Source organism: Podarcis tiliguerta (genome assembly GCF_965153285.1).
Source record: "Podarcis tiliguerta genome assembly, chromosome: 13".
In the NCBI taxonomy this organism is placed as follows: Eukaryota; Metazoa; Chordata; class Lepidosauria; order Squamata; family Lacertidae; genus Podarcis; species Podarcis tiliguerta.
Window position 1 is genome coordinate 25,636,627 of NC_139546.1, and position 17,261 is coordinate 25,653,887.

The 17,261-nt window shown below is 44.6% G+C and overlaps 1 protein-coding gene across 13 annotated transcripts in view; it reads left to right on the plus strand.

Moving 5' to 3' along the window:
* The window catches only part of MED24 (mediator complex subunit 24), a 50,824-nt gene that overhangs the window by 13,572 nt on the left and 19,991 nt on the right, over positions 1 to 17,261 (plus strand). For 7 of the 13 annotated variants that reach the window (XM_083408536.1, XM_083408542.1, XM_083408543.1 and 4 more), the window contains 10 exons: positions 2,790 to 3,013; positions 3,578 to 3,689; positions 3,800 to 3,950; positions 5,674 to 5,787; positions 8,514 to 8,561; positions 9,848 to 9,930; positions 12,586 to 12,672; positions 13,550 to 13,582; positions 14,782 to 14,893; positions 16,411 to 16,553. In XM_083408536.1, the coding sequence (XP_083264662.1) occupies positions 2,790 to 3,013; positions 3,578 to 3,689; positions 3,800 to 3,950; positions 5,674 to 5,787; positions 8,514 to 8,561; positions 9,848 to 9,930; positions 12,586 to 12,672; positions 13,550 to 13,582; positions 14,782 to 14,893; positions 16,411 to 16,553 (1,107 nt within the window). The remainder of the gene's footprint in view (positions 1 to 2,789; positions 3,014 to 3,577; positions 3,690 to 3,799; positions 3,951 to 5,673; positions 5,788 to 8,513; positions 8,562 to 9,847; positions 9,931 to 12,585; positions 12,673 to 13,549; positions 13,583 to 14,781; positions 14,894 to 16,410; positions 16,554 to 17,261) is intronic. The other 6 variants (XM_083408545.1, XM_083408547.1, XM_083408548.1 and 3 more) reach the window with 1 other exon arrangement.

The window sequence follows — 17,261 nt, forward strand, 5'->3', positions numbered from 1 at the left end:
TGGCAGAGTTTTAATCTCCCTTGCAATGTAACAGATACTATGGACAATATGGGTAGGTATAAAATACAGATTAAGAAATAATATGCAATTGAAAATGTTGACAATAGGACCCATGGAGGGGATGGGGAGAAGTCTCAATATTCAAAGTAATCTCTTTATATGGATGTGTATTTGGTATGGCTATAAATTTATATCTGTAAAATAAAAAATGATTTAAAAAAAGAAAGAAAAAAGAACATGATAGTGTATTGCTAGATCAGACCAAGGTCTAGCTACCCCAGAGTGTCTGTAGAGTATGTTCTTGATAGAGTGTCTTGGAGATAATGGGGCTGTATGCCATGCTAGTCCTACTCAGAGCAGACCTATTGAAAATAATGAACCGAAGTTCATCATCTCCATTAACTTCAGCGGGTCTATTCTGAGTATGACCAGCGTTGGATACCACCCTATGATGGCATACTAGAGTGGAGGTGCTTTCTTAGGTAGGTTGGGCCAAGCCACAGAAGTCCTTGTAGCTCAAAATCAGCCACTAGACTTGTGATGTAAAGCAACGGGGAGCCACAGGAAAGCTTTTTAGCCTATATAACATGCTGTATGACAGTATTAAATGTGACAACGTGCTGCTTTTTAAATATAGATTCATCAAGTGCCTTGTCCAGTGGTTTTAAGTAGCTAGAGACAGAGTTTGTACAGGACACGCATATGCATGCACACAAAATACAGAGCATTGGAGTTTGGCGGATGAAGAGCCCTTACAATGAAAATACCTAAGTTGGCAGCAATATGTGCTGAAACCCACTGAGTGGCATGCAGTGACTGATATTGCAAATGTTATATTCGCAACCGTGAGAACTAGAAATGCGCTTTTTAAAATGTGCAGAATGATGTATCAGTAAAAGAACACAAGAATTGTCAGGAAACCCAGTTCTGCCCTCCGTACAGGAGAACCACGGTTTTTCATGGAACTCTTATATCTTTGGTTTTATCAAAGATTAAAAGCCCTGCCTTTCTAAAATCTTGACAAAGCCTGTGATATTTTTTCTATAGGAGCCCTTAGTTTATTTAGAGCTAACAGGTGAGTACGCTGGAGCAGACTGGAACAGGAGGAAGCAGGAACTCTCCCTTCCTACAAGAAAACAGAAAGAATGAATATTAACCTGTCACCAGAATGGTGATAAACAGCTGTTCTCAGCCACATACAAAGCCGACGACTTAATCCTCTCCCTGGTTAATTCAATCTTCTGTTTTTCAATTTGATCAAAACCCTTCAGGTCTGGGATTATTTGTTCCTATTGCAGTAGTGCTTGTCCCGTTGAGAGGGTTTCTTCTTCAATCCTCGTTCGCTTTCTGAGCCAGGCCACTTTAATCATAGGCTTGGATAATTTTCCTTTCCCCTTTTTAATTTGTTTAAACAAAGGCAAGTACTGTGGCGATGGTGAATGTGACAGTGTAGCCAGCAGTGCCACAGGGTGCAAGCTCCAGATGCTTGATTTCTTCCAGTCATCGATTCTGGTGTCCAAGGATGGTAGGAGAAATCCCCCATTATCCTCTCCCTTCCTGGAGTTGCTGTGAAGCCCCAGTAAAACAGTATTGGGCAGAGATGCTTGCAGGCTTAAGGAGGTTGGGCAACAGAGTTTTGCGACTTGAGCCATTCTCTCAGCCTCTACATTCTCCAAGTACTGCTGTGTGATGGCAGTAAGGATACGTCACATTATTGTGAATAGCTTTTAAAAGGTAAAGGGACCCCTGACCATTAGGTCCAGTCGTGGCCGACTCTGGGGTTGCGGCGCTCATCTCGCTTTATTGGCTGAGGGAGCCGGTGTACAGCTTCCGGGTCATGTGGCCAGCATGACTAAGCCACTTCTGACGAACCAGAGCAGCGCATGGAAACGCCGTTTACCTTCCTGCCGGAGCGGTACCTATTTATCTACTTGCACTTTGATGTGCCTTCGAACTGCTAGGTGGGCAGGAGCAGGGACTGAGCAACAGGAGCTCACCCCATTGCGGGGATTCGAACCACCGACCTTCTGATCGGCAAGTCCTAGGTTTAGACCACAGAGCCACCCGCATCCCTTGTGAACAGCTTTACGTACATATTATTTCAGTGATTCTTAAAATAGTCCCGTAAGGTAGGTACCTGAGTGTTGTTACGCTTATATTGCAGATGGAGGGTTGAAGCTGAGATAATGGCTTGCCTGTTCCTGTTGAAGATATGAACCAGGAACTTCCTGGTTTGCAGTTTAGTCTCTTAATAGGCTGCACAGAGTCCCTGAAAATGTACTTGGTCTTCTTTTCACTGAACCACACAGCTTTGCAGCTTTTATTCACTACTTCCTATGGATGACGTGAAGGCACCTTATGTCATAAATGCATCTGCCTCCACCCAATCCCTTGTCTATTGCATTAAGCATCTTCACATAGTAAATATGCTTAGACTTGCCAGACCATTGGGACTCTCAGGAATGAGGCTACTGTATCTCTTCAGAAAGTAAAGCAGAACACAAATAGAAAAAGACCTTCCCTGGTTGTGTTCACATTCAAGTTGTCTTTTCTGCTCCCATCTCTGTCCTGCTTCCCCTCCCCCTGAGAAGTTACTGGATGGTCCTCGACACACTTTTCTTTTGGAGGTTCTTTCGTTGTCTCCCAAGTTCCCACGCGCATCTGAGTGGAGCTTGGAGTGGGGGGGGGGATGAGACCTGGAAAATGATGCAGGTGTCCCAAAGTGAAGTTCTTAGGACCACCAAAGTCATGTGACTGAATTTGCCCTCTCTTTTTTGCTTTTTGTGCAGCTGCCATGGCAAGGCAGAAGAATGCATTGGCCTCTGCCGTGCCTTGATGAGTGTCCTCAACTGGATGCTGCGCTGTGCTGCCTTCTACACAGAGAAGATGAAGGAGCCTCTGGAGCAGGGGTCTGCTGAGAACCAGCTCACCATGTGCCTGGAGCGGCTGGCAAAAATCCTGGGCAGCACCAAGAACCGGGCCCTGATTCATATAGCCAAGTTGGAAGAGACACGTACGTGGCTGGTGGTCTTGTGGGAGAGAGGCAAAATATTTACATTGAGAACTGTAGGGCTTGATTTGAATCCAAGATTCCAGTGCCAACTACAGGACTCTCCTGTAGTTTTGGTATGGATTCCCCCCCCCCCCAAATCACAAGGGCCCTTTACAAGATCTGAAGTAGCACCACCCCAGTCTTCTTTATTCATGGGCCTTGTTTCTTCTGTTTTGCCTACATGGAGATTGCACTGCTGCTTTCCTATTGGGCAAGCCTGCTGTTTCACAGCTTTCCCTCAAAAAAATTAATATTTGGAAATACTCTGATGGCTGTTTTTAAACTTCAGAGTCTCCATTGCCTTTTTAAAAAGTTCAACATGGAAGCAGCATCTTCAGCGTTCGAGGTGTGATCCCAAACATTAATAAATTTACCCAGCCTGAGTTTGAGGAAACAGTTTCACAAAGAGGTAGACTACACTCTTAGAAGGTCCTGGGGTCAACTCCTAGCATCTCCCAAGGCAGCAGAACTATTACCAAGGGCTAAGAGCTGATTGGAACTTAAAATGCTGCTTTTCCTTTTTAGCTTCCTGGAGCGCGATCGAACAATCTCTTTCCAAGCTGGGAGACAATTTAGGACACATCAGCAACAGCCAGTTACAAAGCCAGGCAGAGGAGTGCATTGGCCTTGTCAAGAGGTGGGCAGATGGCAGCTGCACTGTGAGGAGTGAGCTTTTTCCTCTCCATACACAAACGGAACCGAACTTCTAATACCTCCTCTTCCTCCCTGTCCCAATTTTCCACACAGTATCCCCACTATGCTCTCTGTGCACGCGGAACAGCTGAACAAAACTGGCTTCCCCACGATCCATGCCGTGGTGCTGCTAGAGGGGACAATGAACCTGACTGGAGAGCCGCAGCCGCTGGTGGAGCAACTCATGATGGTCAAAAGGATGCAGGTATGGCTGGACCATAGTAAGGATGCTTTGTCTCACTGTGTCTGTGACTCCCATTGGATTGGGCTGGGCAGTCCCATTGCATGGTAGAAATGCTCCACTTCAGACTGCAGACGGGGGCTTGCATATTTGAATTTTCTTCCATGAATAAAGAAGAACATCCAGCTCTTAGGTAGCTAGCATGTCGCAGGAAGACTGGACTAGATCCCTTCCCCCTGGCACAGAGTTTTCTATATGAATAACATGTTTGTACAGCAGTGAATTCAGTCCTGTGGTCCCTCCTATGCATTCCAAAACGGTACTGTCCAGGATCAGTTTTACCATGAGGCGAATTGTTTATCTAGTCTGGGCATCTGTTGTACCTCTCTTTTGAAATGCAAATTAAAACAATGGAAAATTAAAGAGAGTTAGATGACAGTAGGAGACCTATACTGGCTGTATAGTGCTGGCTTTGCCCTATAAATTTGGGGATGGAAGGAGGAAAAAGGCAGATGTAGCTTTTTAAGCAAACTTTCTGTGCTTTTGGTTGGAAACTTGGGAGAGCTGGGAGCTTCTAGTCTCTGGAGAGAATGCTTCAGCATAATTTCTCCCGCCGTTATTCACTTAACAGGCTGACGACCAAGGCCCAGTTTTTCTTGTGATGCTTCTCTCTTTCTCTCTGAAGTGTAGGAGGGGATGGTGGCTTCATAACTGGACGTAATGGTGCTTAGTAGTTGAAATGTGTAGGAGGAAGACGCAGGAAGTTACCCACAGAGGTGGTGTATAGGGAGGGAGGAATGGACATGAGGGTAAAGGTGAAAACAGGTACATGGTGGGGCTGCAGAATACAAAAGAGAAGTGGCTTCAGAAATGGCTTGGGAAGGTGGAAAACAAGCTTAGTAATTGTATGGGGTGGGAAGGGGAAGGAAGCTCTAGGGGTTAATGTGGGAGGAATGGCAGGGGGTTGGTGAGAGGGGTGCAGCCCCTAGTAAAAGAACAATGTGGTTGTGTGTGTGTTGCTGCAAGGAAGAGATCAAAACATGGAGTGGGTGTCTATGATAGGAAAGGATATTGTTATTGAAATTGGAGTCCTACCTCACTTTGTATGGGCATGAATGAATCTGTGTAGAAGTGGGTGCAAAGAACAAGGAAGAAGCTATTTGAGTCGAGAGAGTTTGGAGGATCTGAGAGGGAGGCAGTATTTTTGTGAAGAGCTGTCGGACAGGGATTGGGAAATACCAGGACTAGACTTCGGAAGGGGGAGGCTCTGTTATTTAGTAGCATATGTTATACTTGCAAGGGAGGTGGGGGCCGTATCTGCTTTCTAATAAGAGAAGTACACAGGCGCCATGCCATCTGTCCTCTAAGCTCTTCTCATTCATTTGTGGGTGGGGGAGGAGGAAGGGGGGGGCGCTGCATTCGCTTTGTAGAAAGAGGGACTGTCGGTGCTTCTAGGCACTTACTCTTGCTGGCTAGGATAAATTATTACAGGTTATCAAGCCCAGCTGCAGTTTGTGGACTCTTGGCTGAAGGATCATGATGCACAACACTCTTCAGAGTGTGGGAAGTCTGCTTTGCGTGAGAAGTTGGGGTGATGGTGGAATGGGACTGCTGGCTAGTCCAACGAGTGTGCTAGAAATCTTGCATCCAGCCTTTTTTTGTCAGTACTGTGCCACTCTGAATCCAAACTGTGTTCCCTGAGGAAGATCCTGAGGCCTTCTCTCCCTGTGTCTCTTCTCCCTGCTAGCGCATTCCGTCCCCACTTTTCATTCTGGAAATCTGGAAAGCCTGCTTTGTGGGGCTGATTGAGTCTCCTGAAGGGACAGAGGAACTCAAATGGACAGCCTTCACATTCCTCAAGGTAAGGTGCCCTTAGGCCCAAATAGCTGGGGCTCAGCCTTTCGTAAAGTTCCTTTGTTTATCATCTGAGTTTCCCAGCTTACCAAGCAACAGAGACCAAAAGGGTTATGGGAAGTTGGATAAATTCATGGTCGTTTTAGGGCATCAGGTACAAGAGAGGGGGCAGTAACTCAGTGGTAGAGCGCATGCGTTGCATGCCCAAAGTCCAATCTTTGGTATCTTCATGTGAGGGCTGGGGAACATCCCTTGCCTGAAATCCTGGAGACAGTTGGTCACTCCCAGTTGGTGCAGGCAGTACTGAACTAGAGGGACCCATAGTCTGACTTGATATAAAGCAGTCCCTGCATTCCTGATACATTGCCTTAGCCCATGTTTCCTCCTGAGCTGTGTGGCTGACCTAGGTGAAGTGAATGGGTTTCACGTTATCCCTCACCTACCTCGCTTCTCCGTAATTAATCAGTTTTCTCCCCCCCGTAACAGGCTTCTTTCTGCTTCTATTTTCTGACATTGCACAGGCTTGATAGACTCTCCCAAATATCTGGTTGATATTCCTGTTTTTCCAACCTGGTTGCACCCACCCACCCAATTATCCTTGGGGTCTACCTGCAGCCCCCTGTCCCCTGCTTCATTTTTTGATAGGGGCACCTCTGGACACTGATTCCAAACTTGTAGCAGAAACTGAGAGTTTTAGGTTCAAGGCTGTGGTTGTTTTCTGCAACTGCAAGGTCTAGAAATATTATTTAAGCAAAATGGGGAAGGAGAGTGTCTCAGTAACCTGACCACTCTAGTGCTCCTTTCTAGGTTCTCAACCAGGGAATCTAAACCTGTGGCCTTCAGGTGTCATTGGACTCAGACTCCCAACAGCCTGAGTCAGTTTGGCCAGCGGGTCAGGATTTGGGAACTGTAATTGAACGACATCTGGAAAGCTACAGATTCTCAATCTCTGCTTAAAACCTTTATTGAACTCTGGCTGGGACCCAGCCTAATGAGAACCTGGGGCTGTGTATGCTTGGGCCCGGAGTTCTCTTCAGGTATAGAAGGCATGGATAGGTGTGTCCAACCTCGACCTCTGCAATTGGCAGGCAGCACGAGACCTCTGGCTTGGCCAGTCTTTTGAGCACTTTGGAGCCCAGCCTTCTGCTTTTGACTGGTCAACAGAACAGTAACTCCTGCCGACTCTACTCCAGTCCTCACCTCTGGCTTCAGGAACCCTGGGTTGGTAAAACACGCTGCTGATCGGGATCAAGTATGGCTGGCCCTGTATCAGTCCTGGCACAACGCAGCTGCAACATTAGGGATTAGGAAGGAAAGGGAAGAAATACCAAAGCCCTCTAGGGTCTTGTTCAAATACTTTTACTCTCACACTGTAACCTCTGCCATGATAATTCTTGGCCTTTGTAATCATAGTTTCCCCCATCTGCATCAATCCAGGTTCTCAGATCTACTGGCAGCCGGGGTCTTGGATGCCATTCACTATTATAGTGAGTGGAAACACCAATCTCTTCTTAATGCTCTTTCTGGGCTGTCATTCTTGGTAGAGCCTGGAGGAGTATCTGCATTTAGCTATATACTTGTTTTATTTATTTATTTATTTTGCAATGTAAACATAAGCCAGATGGCTCTGTCTTCCTTCTCCCTGGCTTTCTTGGTAAACACACTCGTGACGCTGCTAGATTCCCCCAAAGAGATCCAGCAAATTGCAACTTAGCATTCCCTGCCTGCTCAGTAAATCTCCATTGCAACTCAAGTACATCATGTAACTTATCAGCCATGCAAAGAGGAATAAATTAAGAAGTATGAAAGAGACAAACGCACACACACACACTCCTGAACAAACTGGAAAGCAAAAGAAATAGCAAACAGTTAATCTCTGGAGCTTGTTGCCATATGATAGCATGAAGATCAGATTAGACATGCCTAATTCTACATTTAGGAGTTTGTTGGTTTTTTGAATATTTATTTCCAGTTTCATGCGCAAAATGCTTTCTTATCTTCAAAAGCAAGGGAGAAATCTGTTTCATAGCCGAGTTGAGATTTGAAACCTTCCGATTCAATATTTAGCGCCCTCGACCACATTAGTGCCCCCCCCCCTTTGTCACTGGAAGTAATTAAGCCAGTTTGCGACTTTGACTTGGTTGATAAGGAGACCGGAAGCGGCAACCAGACTGACTTCGAACCTTTTCTGAGCATTAGTTAAGCTAGTTTCATGTCATGGAATGCTCGTAGATGGAACATGAAATGTTCTAACATCGGAGTGTGAAGATAATAGTAATAAGAAGTTGAAAAACAGCTTGGCATTTATGAGGAAAGCAAAGGCCAGTTTGCACAGGGTCTGTGTGCAGTTAGGGTTCACGGGAGAATAGAGGTATGAAGGTGTCTTGGGAAAGAGGACTACAAGCAGCTGTGAAAAACTTTGGACGCTTGTGATATGGCTGAACCATCCTTGGCCATTCTTGCTGGGGGTGATGGGAGTTGTAGTTCAGCAACATCTGGAGGGCCAGAGGATTGTTAAAGGGCATTGGGACTGAGTGGAAGTCAAGAACAACTGTCTTGCAGGGTCTAGGGAGAGGAGGAGGAGGGGCTGTGAAAAGGGGGAAGGGAGTGAAAAGGCAAAGGAGTTTTTGGCAGTCCAGGACGTGTGAACCAGGGAGCAAAATTCACAAGGAGATGGGGCGGGGGCGATAGTTTTGAGGTCCCTTATTAAATTCTTACTTTGCTCTTTTTCAGATTCCACAAGTACTTGTAAAACTGAAAAAATATCCTCAAGGAGAAAAGGTAAAGGTTGATTTTTGAAAAGCAAATCATCATCATCACCACAACAGCTACGTCAGTGTTGTATTTACAGTGGTACCTCGGGCTACAAATGCTTTGGGTTACAAACTCCACTAACCTGGAAGTAGTTGCTCCGGGTTGCAAACTTTGTCCCCAGATGAGAACAGAAATCGTGCAGTGGTGACATGGCAGCAGCAGGAGGCCCCATTAGCAAAAGCGCACCTCAGGTTAAGAACGGTTTTGGGTTAAGAACGGACCTCCGAAACGAATTAAGTTTGTAACCCGAGGTACCATTGTATTTGTTTAGAACTGCTAAAAATTATTTGGGAAGAAAAATGGATGGAAAATGGAAGCATGATTTTAGTTTTGCAATTAAGATGGCTTAGGTTAAAGATGGGATTTTCAGTGAGAACAAGGCCCATCAGTGACTCCAGCCATGATGGGTAAGGATGAAGAGCCAGAATTTCTATGATTATCATGCTTTAGGTCAAAGAAGAAAGGCATTTCCATCATACCCTCTTTGTGAACTTCACAGAGGCATTTGACTGCTGTCTGCTGTCTTAGACAGAATGCTGGGCTAAATGGAGCTTTTGGTTAAAAAGTAGTTCTTCTGCCACTGAGTGAGTTTATGGCTAAAGTGGGATTCGAACCGGTCTTCCCAGTCATAGAGGTCATCTAATGCGGTCTTTAAGAGAGGCGGATGAAAACAAATTAGCCTCAAAGCTTAACTTTTGAGACTGCCTCCGTTAAAAAATACAAATTAAAGAAATCACCTGCTATTCAGATTTCCCCTTTCAAACCTCAGCATAAGTTTTCTTTTTCTTTCTAAATTCCATGCCACATGAAATCTGGGGGGGGGGGGGGGGGACAAAAAATCAGTTCCACACACATTTATCATATTCTCCCTTACTCTATAAAACCCCCAACTGCAATGTACCACTTGCAAAGAGCAGTTCAAAAGAAGTAATTCTTCACCGGTGTGTCTGCAGGGCTTCAGTTTACTTAATCAAGTGGTTCGAGCTTCTATACCACAAAAGGGGGGCGTGGAGAGAAACAAAACAACCAACCCTTTAAGTTTGCTGGAATTTTTTCCCTAGCTTGTTCAATGGCAAATTCTGTAGAATGAAACTTGCCGAAAAGAAATGACCAGGAGCTAATGTTCTCTGTGGGCTTATTGGGATGCACTGCCTTGGCCTGTTTTTATAGGGGATTATATGGGTGGGGATTCCAGTACAGCATTGGCAGACCCTTTAGATGTAAGGAAGAAAATAATAATAGTGCAATTGCAGGACTTTACTGAAGATGTGAATTGTGCCTTTGAGTTCCTCCTGAAGCTGACGCCCCTTCTGGACAAGGCCGACCAACGCTGCAAGTAGGTTCCCCTTCTTTGTGGCCCTTCATGTAGAGCCAGTGTGGTGTAGTGGTTAAGAGCGGTAGTCTCCTAATCTGGGGAACCGGGTTTGCTTCTCCGCTCCTCCACATGCAGCTGCTGGGTGACCTTGGGCCAGTCACACTTCTTTGAAGTCTCTCAGCCCCACTCACCTCACAGTGTTTGTTGTGGGGGAGGAAGGGAAAGGAGAATGTTAGCCGCTTTGAGACTCCTTAAAGGGAGTGAAAGGCGGGATATCAAATCCAAACTCTTCTTCTTCTTCTTCATGTAGAGGGGACAGAGCCCAAGGGCTTTTCCTGCTTGGCCTGGGAGTTCTTCTCTCAGTTTCACTCCCATGTTTATCAGGGTCTTAGCTGCCAGCCACCATCCTTTGTCCTCCAAAGCTCCACTCCTTGAATCTCAGGGTCTAACTCTTAGGGAGCTTGGCAACCCTAGTGTTACTGTATGGATGGATGAAGGCTGCTTTTTAAATTTAATGTAGTTGTTGTTGTTTGATGTATTTAATTGAACACAAAAAATACAGCAAGTGACTAGAGACAGGACATAAACACATCATTATTTCCCCCGATTGAACCAAGTTGAATAATGAGCATTGAAGACTAGGTTGGAGGGATATTTTGGCCAAAACCAGTTTGCTATTTGGAGTAGGGGCACGCAAGGTGGGAGAACGGTCAAGGTTGAGATTGGAAGAACCTGATAGACACGGCAGAGTTGAGCAGGGTTAGATAATGGGAGAAATTGCTGAGGTGGTTGTCATCCAGAGGAAGTTAAATGGACCAACTCGTGAGGGAGGTGTGTTTGTTACTCAAACCGGAACCTGGTAGAAGCTCTCTGAAGTGGTCACCAGTCACAGAAACTGGTTTGGTTAGTAGAAGGGGCCTGTGGGAGGACTGGGCCTCTTCTTCACTGCTCAAACCTGCTCCCTGTTTTCTTAACACAGTAACATTCCAGATGTTGATTGGTTGACTGCGTTTACTTACATGCCGCTGTGTCCAAAGCGGCTTACACCAAGCATCCAAACATCGAAAGAGAGTGTTGGAAACACAGATATACAAAATACAGAACAATAGCACTGACAACAGAAAACTAGAAGCTAGCACAGGTTAATCTGAAATGGGATTTTTTCAAGGAAAATTCCCTGTTTTTCCCCTGCTGGGTGGGATATAACAGGAGATTAGAACTGGGGGAAGGGCCAGGGAAAGCGGACAGCCTTGTAAACAGAATTCGCCATGCATAAGTTTGCTGCTGATGTCGCAATTAGAACTGTTTGTTCTGCATGATAGATTAAGACCCAAACTCCCCAATGTGTGAAGCAGCCGGTGTCGCTCTTGCATAAAGTAGTATTTTGAATCAGTTTGGTCCAATTTTCTTGTGCCCAGCTCTTGAACGCTTTGTTCTGTTATGGAAACATAAGCACAAACTTGAGGTGGTTCTTTCTTAACGCTTAATCCTTCAGCCAGGGCTGGATGTGCTCTGTGCATGATAACATGATAAATTGCCTGCCTATGAGCTGTAGGGTACAATGAGCAACTCCTGGATTCTGTTCATTCTGCACTCCTGTGGTCTCAACTTGCAAGTGCAGAATTGCATAATTCAGCACCTTGAGAATCCAGATGTTTGTTTTAGGTTTCTGGTGGGTTTTTGGGGGGTTTTTTAGGTGGCATGCCTTTAACGTAGTCTTGAAAATGAGTGGATAGAGGCTCAGAAACGTTCAGTAATTAGCGACCTCTCTCTCATGGCTGGCAGAAAAACTCAATAGGTTATGCAAAGGAAGTGAGTGTACACATGCAAATGTGCTTTGAATTGAGCCAACCAATTTGGTTGGTCTTGTAGGTAGCTGTGTAGTAATGGGAAGAGCATTGAGCGTGGATGGAGGAGACCAGGGTTCATTTCCCTGCTCCTCAACTAGGAAGCTGGCTGGGCAGCATTGAGCAAGCTTCTGTCTCTACCCGGAAGGCGTTTATGTGGCTAAAATGACATATTCCCCATGAAAGCAAAACTTGGGAGTAGCACAGATAGAAATGCAAAACATACTGCAGTGGGCCACTTAGGCCTCTAGAGACAAAGCTGCATCTGTGGCCAATCTCAAAATGCTAACCAATCCTTGAGTGGGGAGCACAACCCCCTTCAGGACAGATTGAGCAATTTCCTTACTGGGCCCAAAGCGAAATTTAGAGCATGCAGGTGTCGGTCACTGAAACCACACATATCCTTTTTGACCTTTTGAGCCTTTCAGCAGCGGTTGCTTCCACTCAAGGTTTGTCCTTTCCTTAACGCTGAGAAGACTAGAAGATTGAATCCTGGTATCATTTGTAGTCCTCCTTTCCCCAATTGTTACTATATTTTCAACGTCAAAAATGGCGCTCAGTAAAAACTCTGCAAATTTTATGACAGCTGAGACGCAAGGACGTTATACCCGATCAAAGAGAGGCATTTTAATGGGATTCTTTCTGTGCCTCCCAGTTACAGTCTTTCACCTTTACTTGTATTCCCACCATCTCTTCCTTAACTCACCTTGTGCCATTTGTGTCCTTCCCCAAGAGGTCCAGCGAGAGAACAGTCTGTCTCCATTATGGACCATGTTTGTTCATACATTTTTTACACATTTTTTTCCTCTTTTGGTGGTTGTTCTTCCAGCTGTGACTGCACGAGCCTTCTCTTTCAAGAATGTGGCAAGCAGGGACTGCTCTCCGAAGCCAACATGAACAACCTCATAGCCAAACGGTAGGCTTATCTAGCTTTGCACAAAAGGGGCGATAGGCTAGGTGCAGGGGCAAAGGCGCAAACAGTAGTAGCTTCAACATTTCTTGAGCTTCTGCCCCTTAACTTGTGGGGAAGAGGAAAGGAAGTTCTTGGCTGCCTGACAACCATCTTGAAGACGTTCCCCCAGCAGCAGCTGTGCATTATTCTCAGCTTCTCTAAAACCATGGGCAAATGCATGCGATCAACTTATCAAGTGGTAAATGCAAGGAAGCTTGCCCATTTCTTAAATGTAAGCTTAAAAGTGCAAGTGTACACAAGTGACTGTGGCAGGCTTTGTTTTAATCTGTGGCTGCTGTGACTTCAGCTTCATTTACTGACTTGCTCTGCTGTAGTGGAGGGAAGACATCGCCCTCTGTGCCTTGCGGCAGTGTTTTGTCATAGTTCTTTCTTTGGGGAAGTGGATGGTTAATATATTCCCACAATCTTAAGGGTTTATTCATACTGATAATAGCGTTGTTGTTTCAAAGAGGCCAGTGAAACTTCTCAACCTGTCTTTCAAATTTTCTTTCTCTTAAGGGGGAAAAAAATACGGCTTTTTTTTTAAAAAAAAAAGATTGCATTTGGTTTTAAGCTGGCAAAGTCATTAAATGCATTGCTTTTTAAGCCTGCGAAGCATCTGCTGTGCTTAATTTCACACCTTTTAAACTGGTTGTTGGTGGTGGGGGGAATTGTATTCTCTCTCCCTCCCCACCCACCTCTCATCACAGCACAAACTGACGCCTTAGCAAATAAACCCTCAGACACACTGTAGTAAGCTGTCCAGTGCTGATTTAGTCTTGTTTTATTAATATGGATTGGGCAAGGATGTACGTAGACTTTTCCTTCCATTTTCTTTCAGTTTCTGCTCAGGGTATCCAGCCACAAACAGCTTGTGAGTAGGAGTTCTGTTTGCATATTAAAAGGTTGCTCCTCAACAAAATACACTAAACTTAAGTTAATAATTTTTTTAAATTAAAAAAACAACCTGTCAGAGGCTGTAGATATTTCAGCATGTTTAAATGATAAACAGCACTTGGAATGGATATCTGAACTCTTAAAAAAAAAAAAAACTATGGTAAAAAAGCAGGGGAGGCAAAAATCTTGCTTTGAAAGACAGCAGTAGCTGTGAAATGCTATAACTCAGGGGCTGTCTTCCTTACTCCTGGTCATATTTGCCTGCCACAGATTTCTAATACAGATGACCAGTTTATTAAGTTGGGACTGCAGGCCTTCTTCATCTGTTCTTCCAAAAGCCCCGAAACTTTTTGCTCCCCCTCTCCTTGAACTTCTTCTATTCTAGCTTGTTATTGCAAGAATTCTGTAGCTAAGAAATAATAGTTCCCGAGTTTGCTTCCCCACCCAACCCCTCCACCACCCTCTCAGTTGCGTTTCCTTTTGTGCCATGTCTTTTTTAGATTGTAAGCCTGGAGACAGGGACTGTCCTGTTGCCGACATAGCGAGATGAGCGCCGCGACCCCAGAGTCGGTCACGACTGGACCTAATGGTCAGGGGTCCCTTTACCTTTACTTTTTTTAGAACAAAAATGTTTCAAATAAATAAGCTGCAAATGTGGGGGAGCCTAGCCACATAATAAGGTCTTCAAAATTTAGCACACATTAGAATGAGTGGCAAGTGGATGGGCGAATTCTACCACTTTTTCCTTAATACAGACTGGGGATGGGATACCTATGGTTTTCCAGATGTTGGACAACCGTTTACATCACCTCCAGACTATTGGCCACACTGGCTGAATCTGGTAGGAGTTGGAGTCCAAAAGCTTCCAAAGGGTTAAAGGGTAAAGACAAAGCAAAACCATGGTAGAAAACTTTACCACTCAGTCAGTTTGTCATCTGCATTGAGCCCACGGGGACTAGGAAGCTTTGTTTCTGAGAACCCACAGGTTAAATATGCTAACCTGAGTCAAACTCTCAGAAATTACAAGTTCATTGCCCTGAATTTTCATCAGAAGCTTATAGATATGTGAATTTTGTACTGGTGGGGTGGCCCTTATAGCAGAGCATTCCACTTTCATTAAAGAGCTCTTTACCCTCTTATTTCAACTTTGGGTATTTTTCTTCTGACCTCACCCAGGACCGCCGATCGGGAACATGCGCCACGTTTGAAGTCTCCCGAGAATGCTAACATTCAACCCAACCCAGGCCTCATCCTGCGAGCAGAGCCCACCGTCACCAACATCCTGAAAGTAGGCACTAAACTTGTGGTGGCATCTTGAACACAGAAACTGGAATACCTTTATTATTTTTAGTACTGCTGCTGCAGTAGTCTTTGGTGCTACTGAAGACCAGGGGACCAGGGGTAGGCAAACTAAGGCCCGTGGGCTGGATGTGGCCCAATTGCCTTCTCAATCCGGTCCACAGACTGTCCAGGAATCAGCGTGTTTTTACATGAGTAGAATGTGTCCTTTTATTTAAAATGCATCTCTGGATTATTTGTGGGGCATAGGAATTTGTTCTTTCCCCCCAAAAAAATATAGTCCGGCCCCCCACAAGGTCTGAGGGACAATGGACCAGCCCATGGCCCATGGTTTGAATAGCACTGTAAATTAGGTTGAAAGAGAGTTTCTTGTCTCTGGCTGATAGCAGAGCTTCACGACTGGGGATTTGAACCTATGCCTTACATATCAAAGTGTATCAAATGATTCAAGGCATTTTGGGGAAAGGGACAGGGTACAAAATATCCTGGGACAGTGGTCAGCTGTTTGGCACAAGAGGCCACTTGAGTACTTTGTCTGTGCTTGTATTAGAGAGAACACAGCAAAACACACACTATTCTATTGTTATGTCACACCCATTGGGCTGTCACACATAAATCTGTGGTGGCTTTGCCCTCTGGGACAAAGTGACACAGGAATTGGGGGTGGCACACCAACGTTTACCAAGTTAGCAAACAGCGTGACCCTAGACATAAGGTATCTGAAAGTATGGTTTATTGGAGAAACAACTACCAGTTTTGCTACTCTGAAGGTTAAGTACAGCCAGGCACATTTTTACAAGGCCTGACAAACCTTTATTGAACATGTAACCAAAGAAACAATGGGTAGACCCTCATGTGAAGTATACAAATGCCTCTGGAAAGACATCCAAGAACTAGTCTTGGAAATGCAATCCAGATATATCTGTTAATTCTCTGAAGACTTCTCTATGTGTCTTGTTACCTTCTTGTATGTCTTGATACTGCTTGTAAAGACAATCAAGACAATCTATGGTAAGTTACGCATTCTGTGTCTTTTCCCTCTTAGCTGGTGCTTTGTTAATGTGTTTTGATTGATTGTGACTTAGTCATATTTTTTCTTTTTAAAAGAATGGAACCGGAGACATTTCTGTGTTAATTCTCTTTCTAATATTGGACAAAGCCTTCACATTCCTTTTAGCAATTGAAATTTTTTTGCCTTTCTTTAGTTCAAGGATTCCCAAGCTGTGATCTGCGGGCCACCAGTGGTCTGCTGGCTTCATTCAGCTGGACCACGGCATGTCCGCATTCATCTTGATTTTTAATTGTATTTTTATTTCTCATATTGCATTTTTTTGTTTTACAATTTGAATTCTGTGAAATGGTGATGAATACCCACGGGCATGTAGTTAAGTTGCTAAGAACTGATTTCTCTTTACACAATTCTCTGTAGTTTGTTCCCCGCCGGCTACCAATTGGGAGCCTTCGTCGACTCAGTTACTTTCTTTATTTATATCTCTGCTACTCCAGACAATGGATTCAGATCACTCGAAAACCCCAGAAGGGCTGCTGGGCGTCTTGGGACATATGCTGTCGGGGAAGAGCTTGGATCTGTTGTTGGCAGCTGCAGCAGCTACAGGGAAGCTGAAAGTCTTTGCCCGGAAATTTATCAAGTGAGTGGGTCTGGATATGATTGGCCACTGCCTCCTTTCAAGTTGGGGAGCTGGAGTCTGTCACTAAGGTCACAGAGCGTGCAAGTGCTAAAACATCCACCCACAGCTCGGTTGAGCTTCTGCTGTTCTCTGGCCAATTATTTTCAAAAACAACAACAACACAAACCTTTTAGCCATTGCACATCCGCTCTATAAGATGCACCAGACCATAAGATGCACCTAGTTTTTGGAGGAAGAAAAATAATATTCTGAATCTCAGAAGCTAGAACACAGCGAAAGCAGCGATCCCTCTTGCTGTTCTGGCTTCTGGGATAGCTGCGCAGCCTGCATTCGCTCCATAAGATGCACACACATCTCCCCTTACTTTTTAGGAGGGAAAAGGTGAGTCTTATAGAGCAAAAAATACGGTAGTCTTTATTAATAGTAAAATAAAAATAGTAAAATAAAGTAAGGTAAAATAGTAAAAATAAACAGTGGGGTATTAGCTCCACCCAAGGCATGATCGGGAGCAGCAATGGCTGGGAAAAGGTAGACATAACATTTCACAAGGACAGGAAGGAACACCACCAACAGAATAATTGTCACACACAGGAGGAATAAGGATATAGTTTGAATGCTTCACCTATAGATTTATAAATCATTTAATGTGTTAAGATGAGCAGATGTCGTTAATATTGCAGTTGTTGTATAACAGATTGTTCTTTTGGA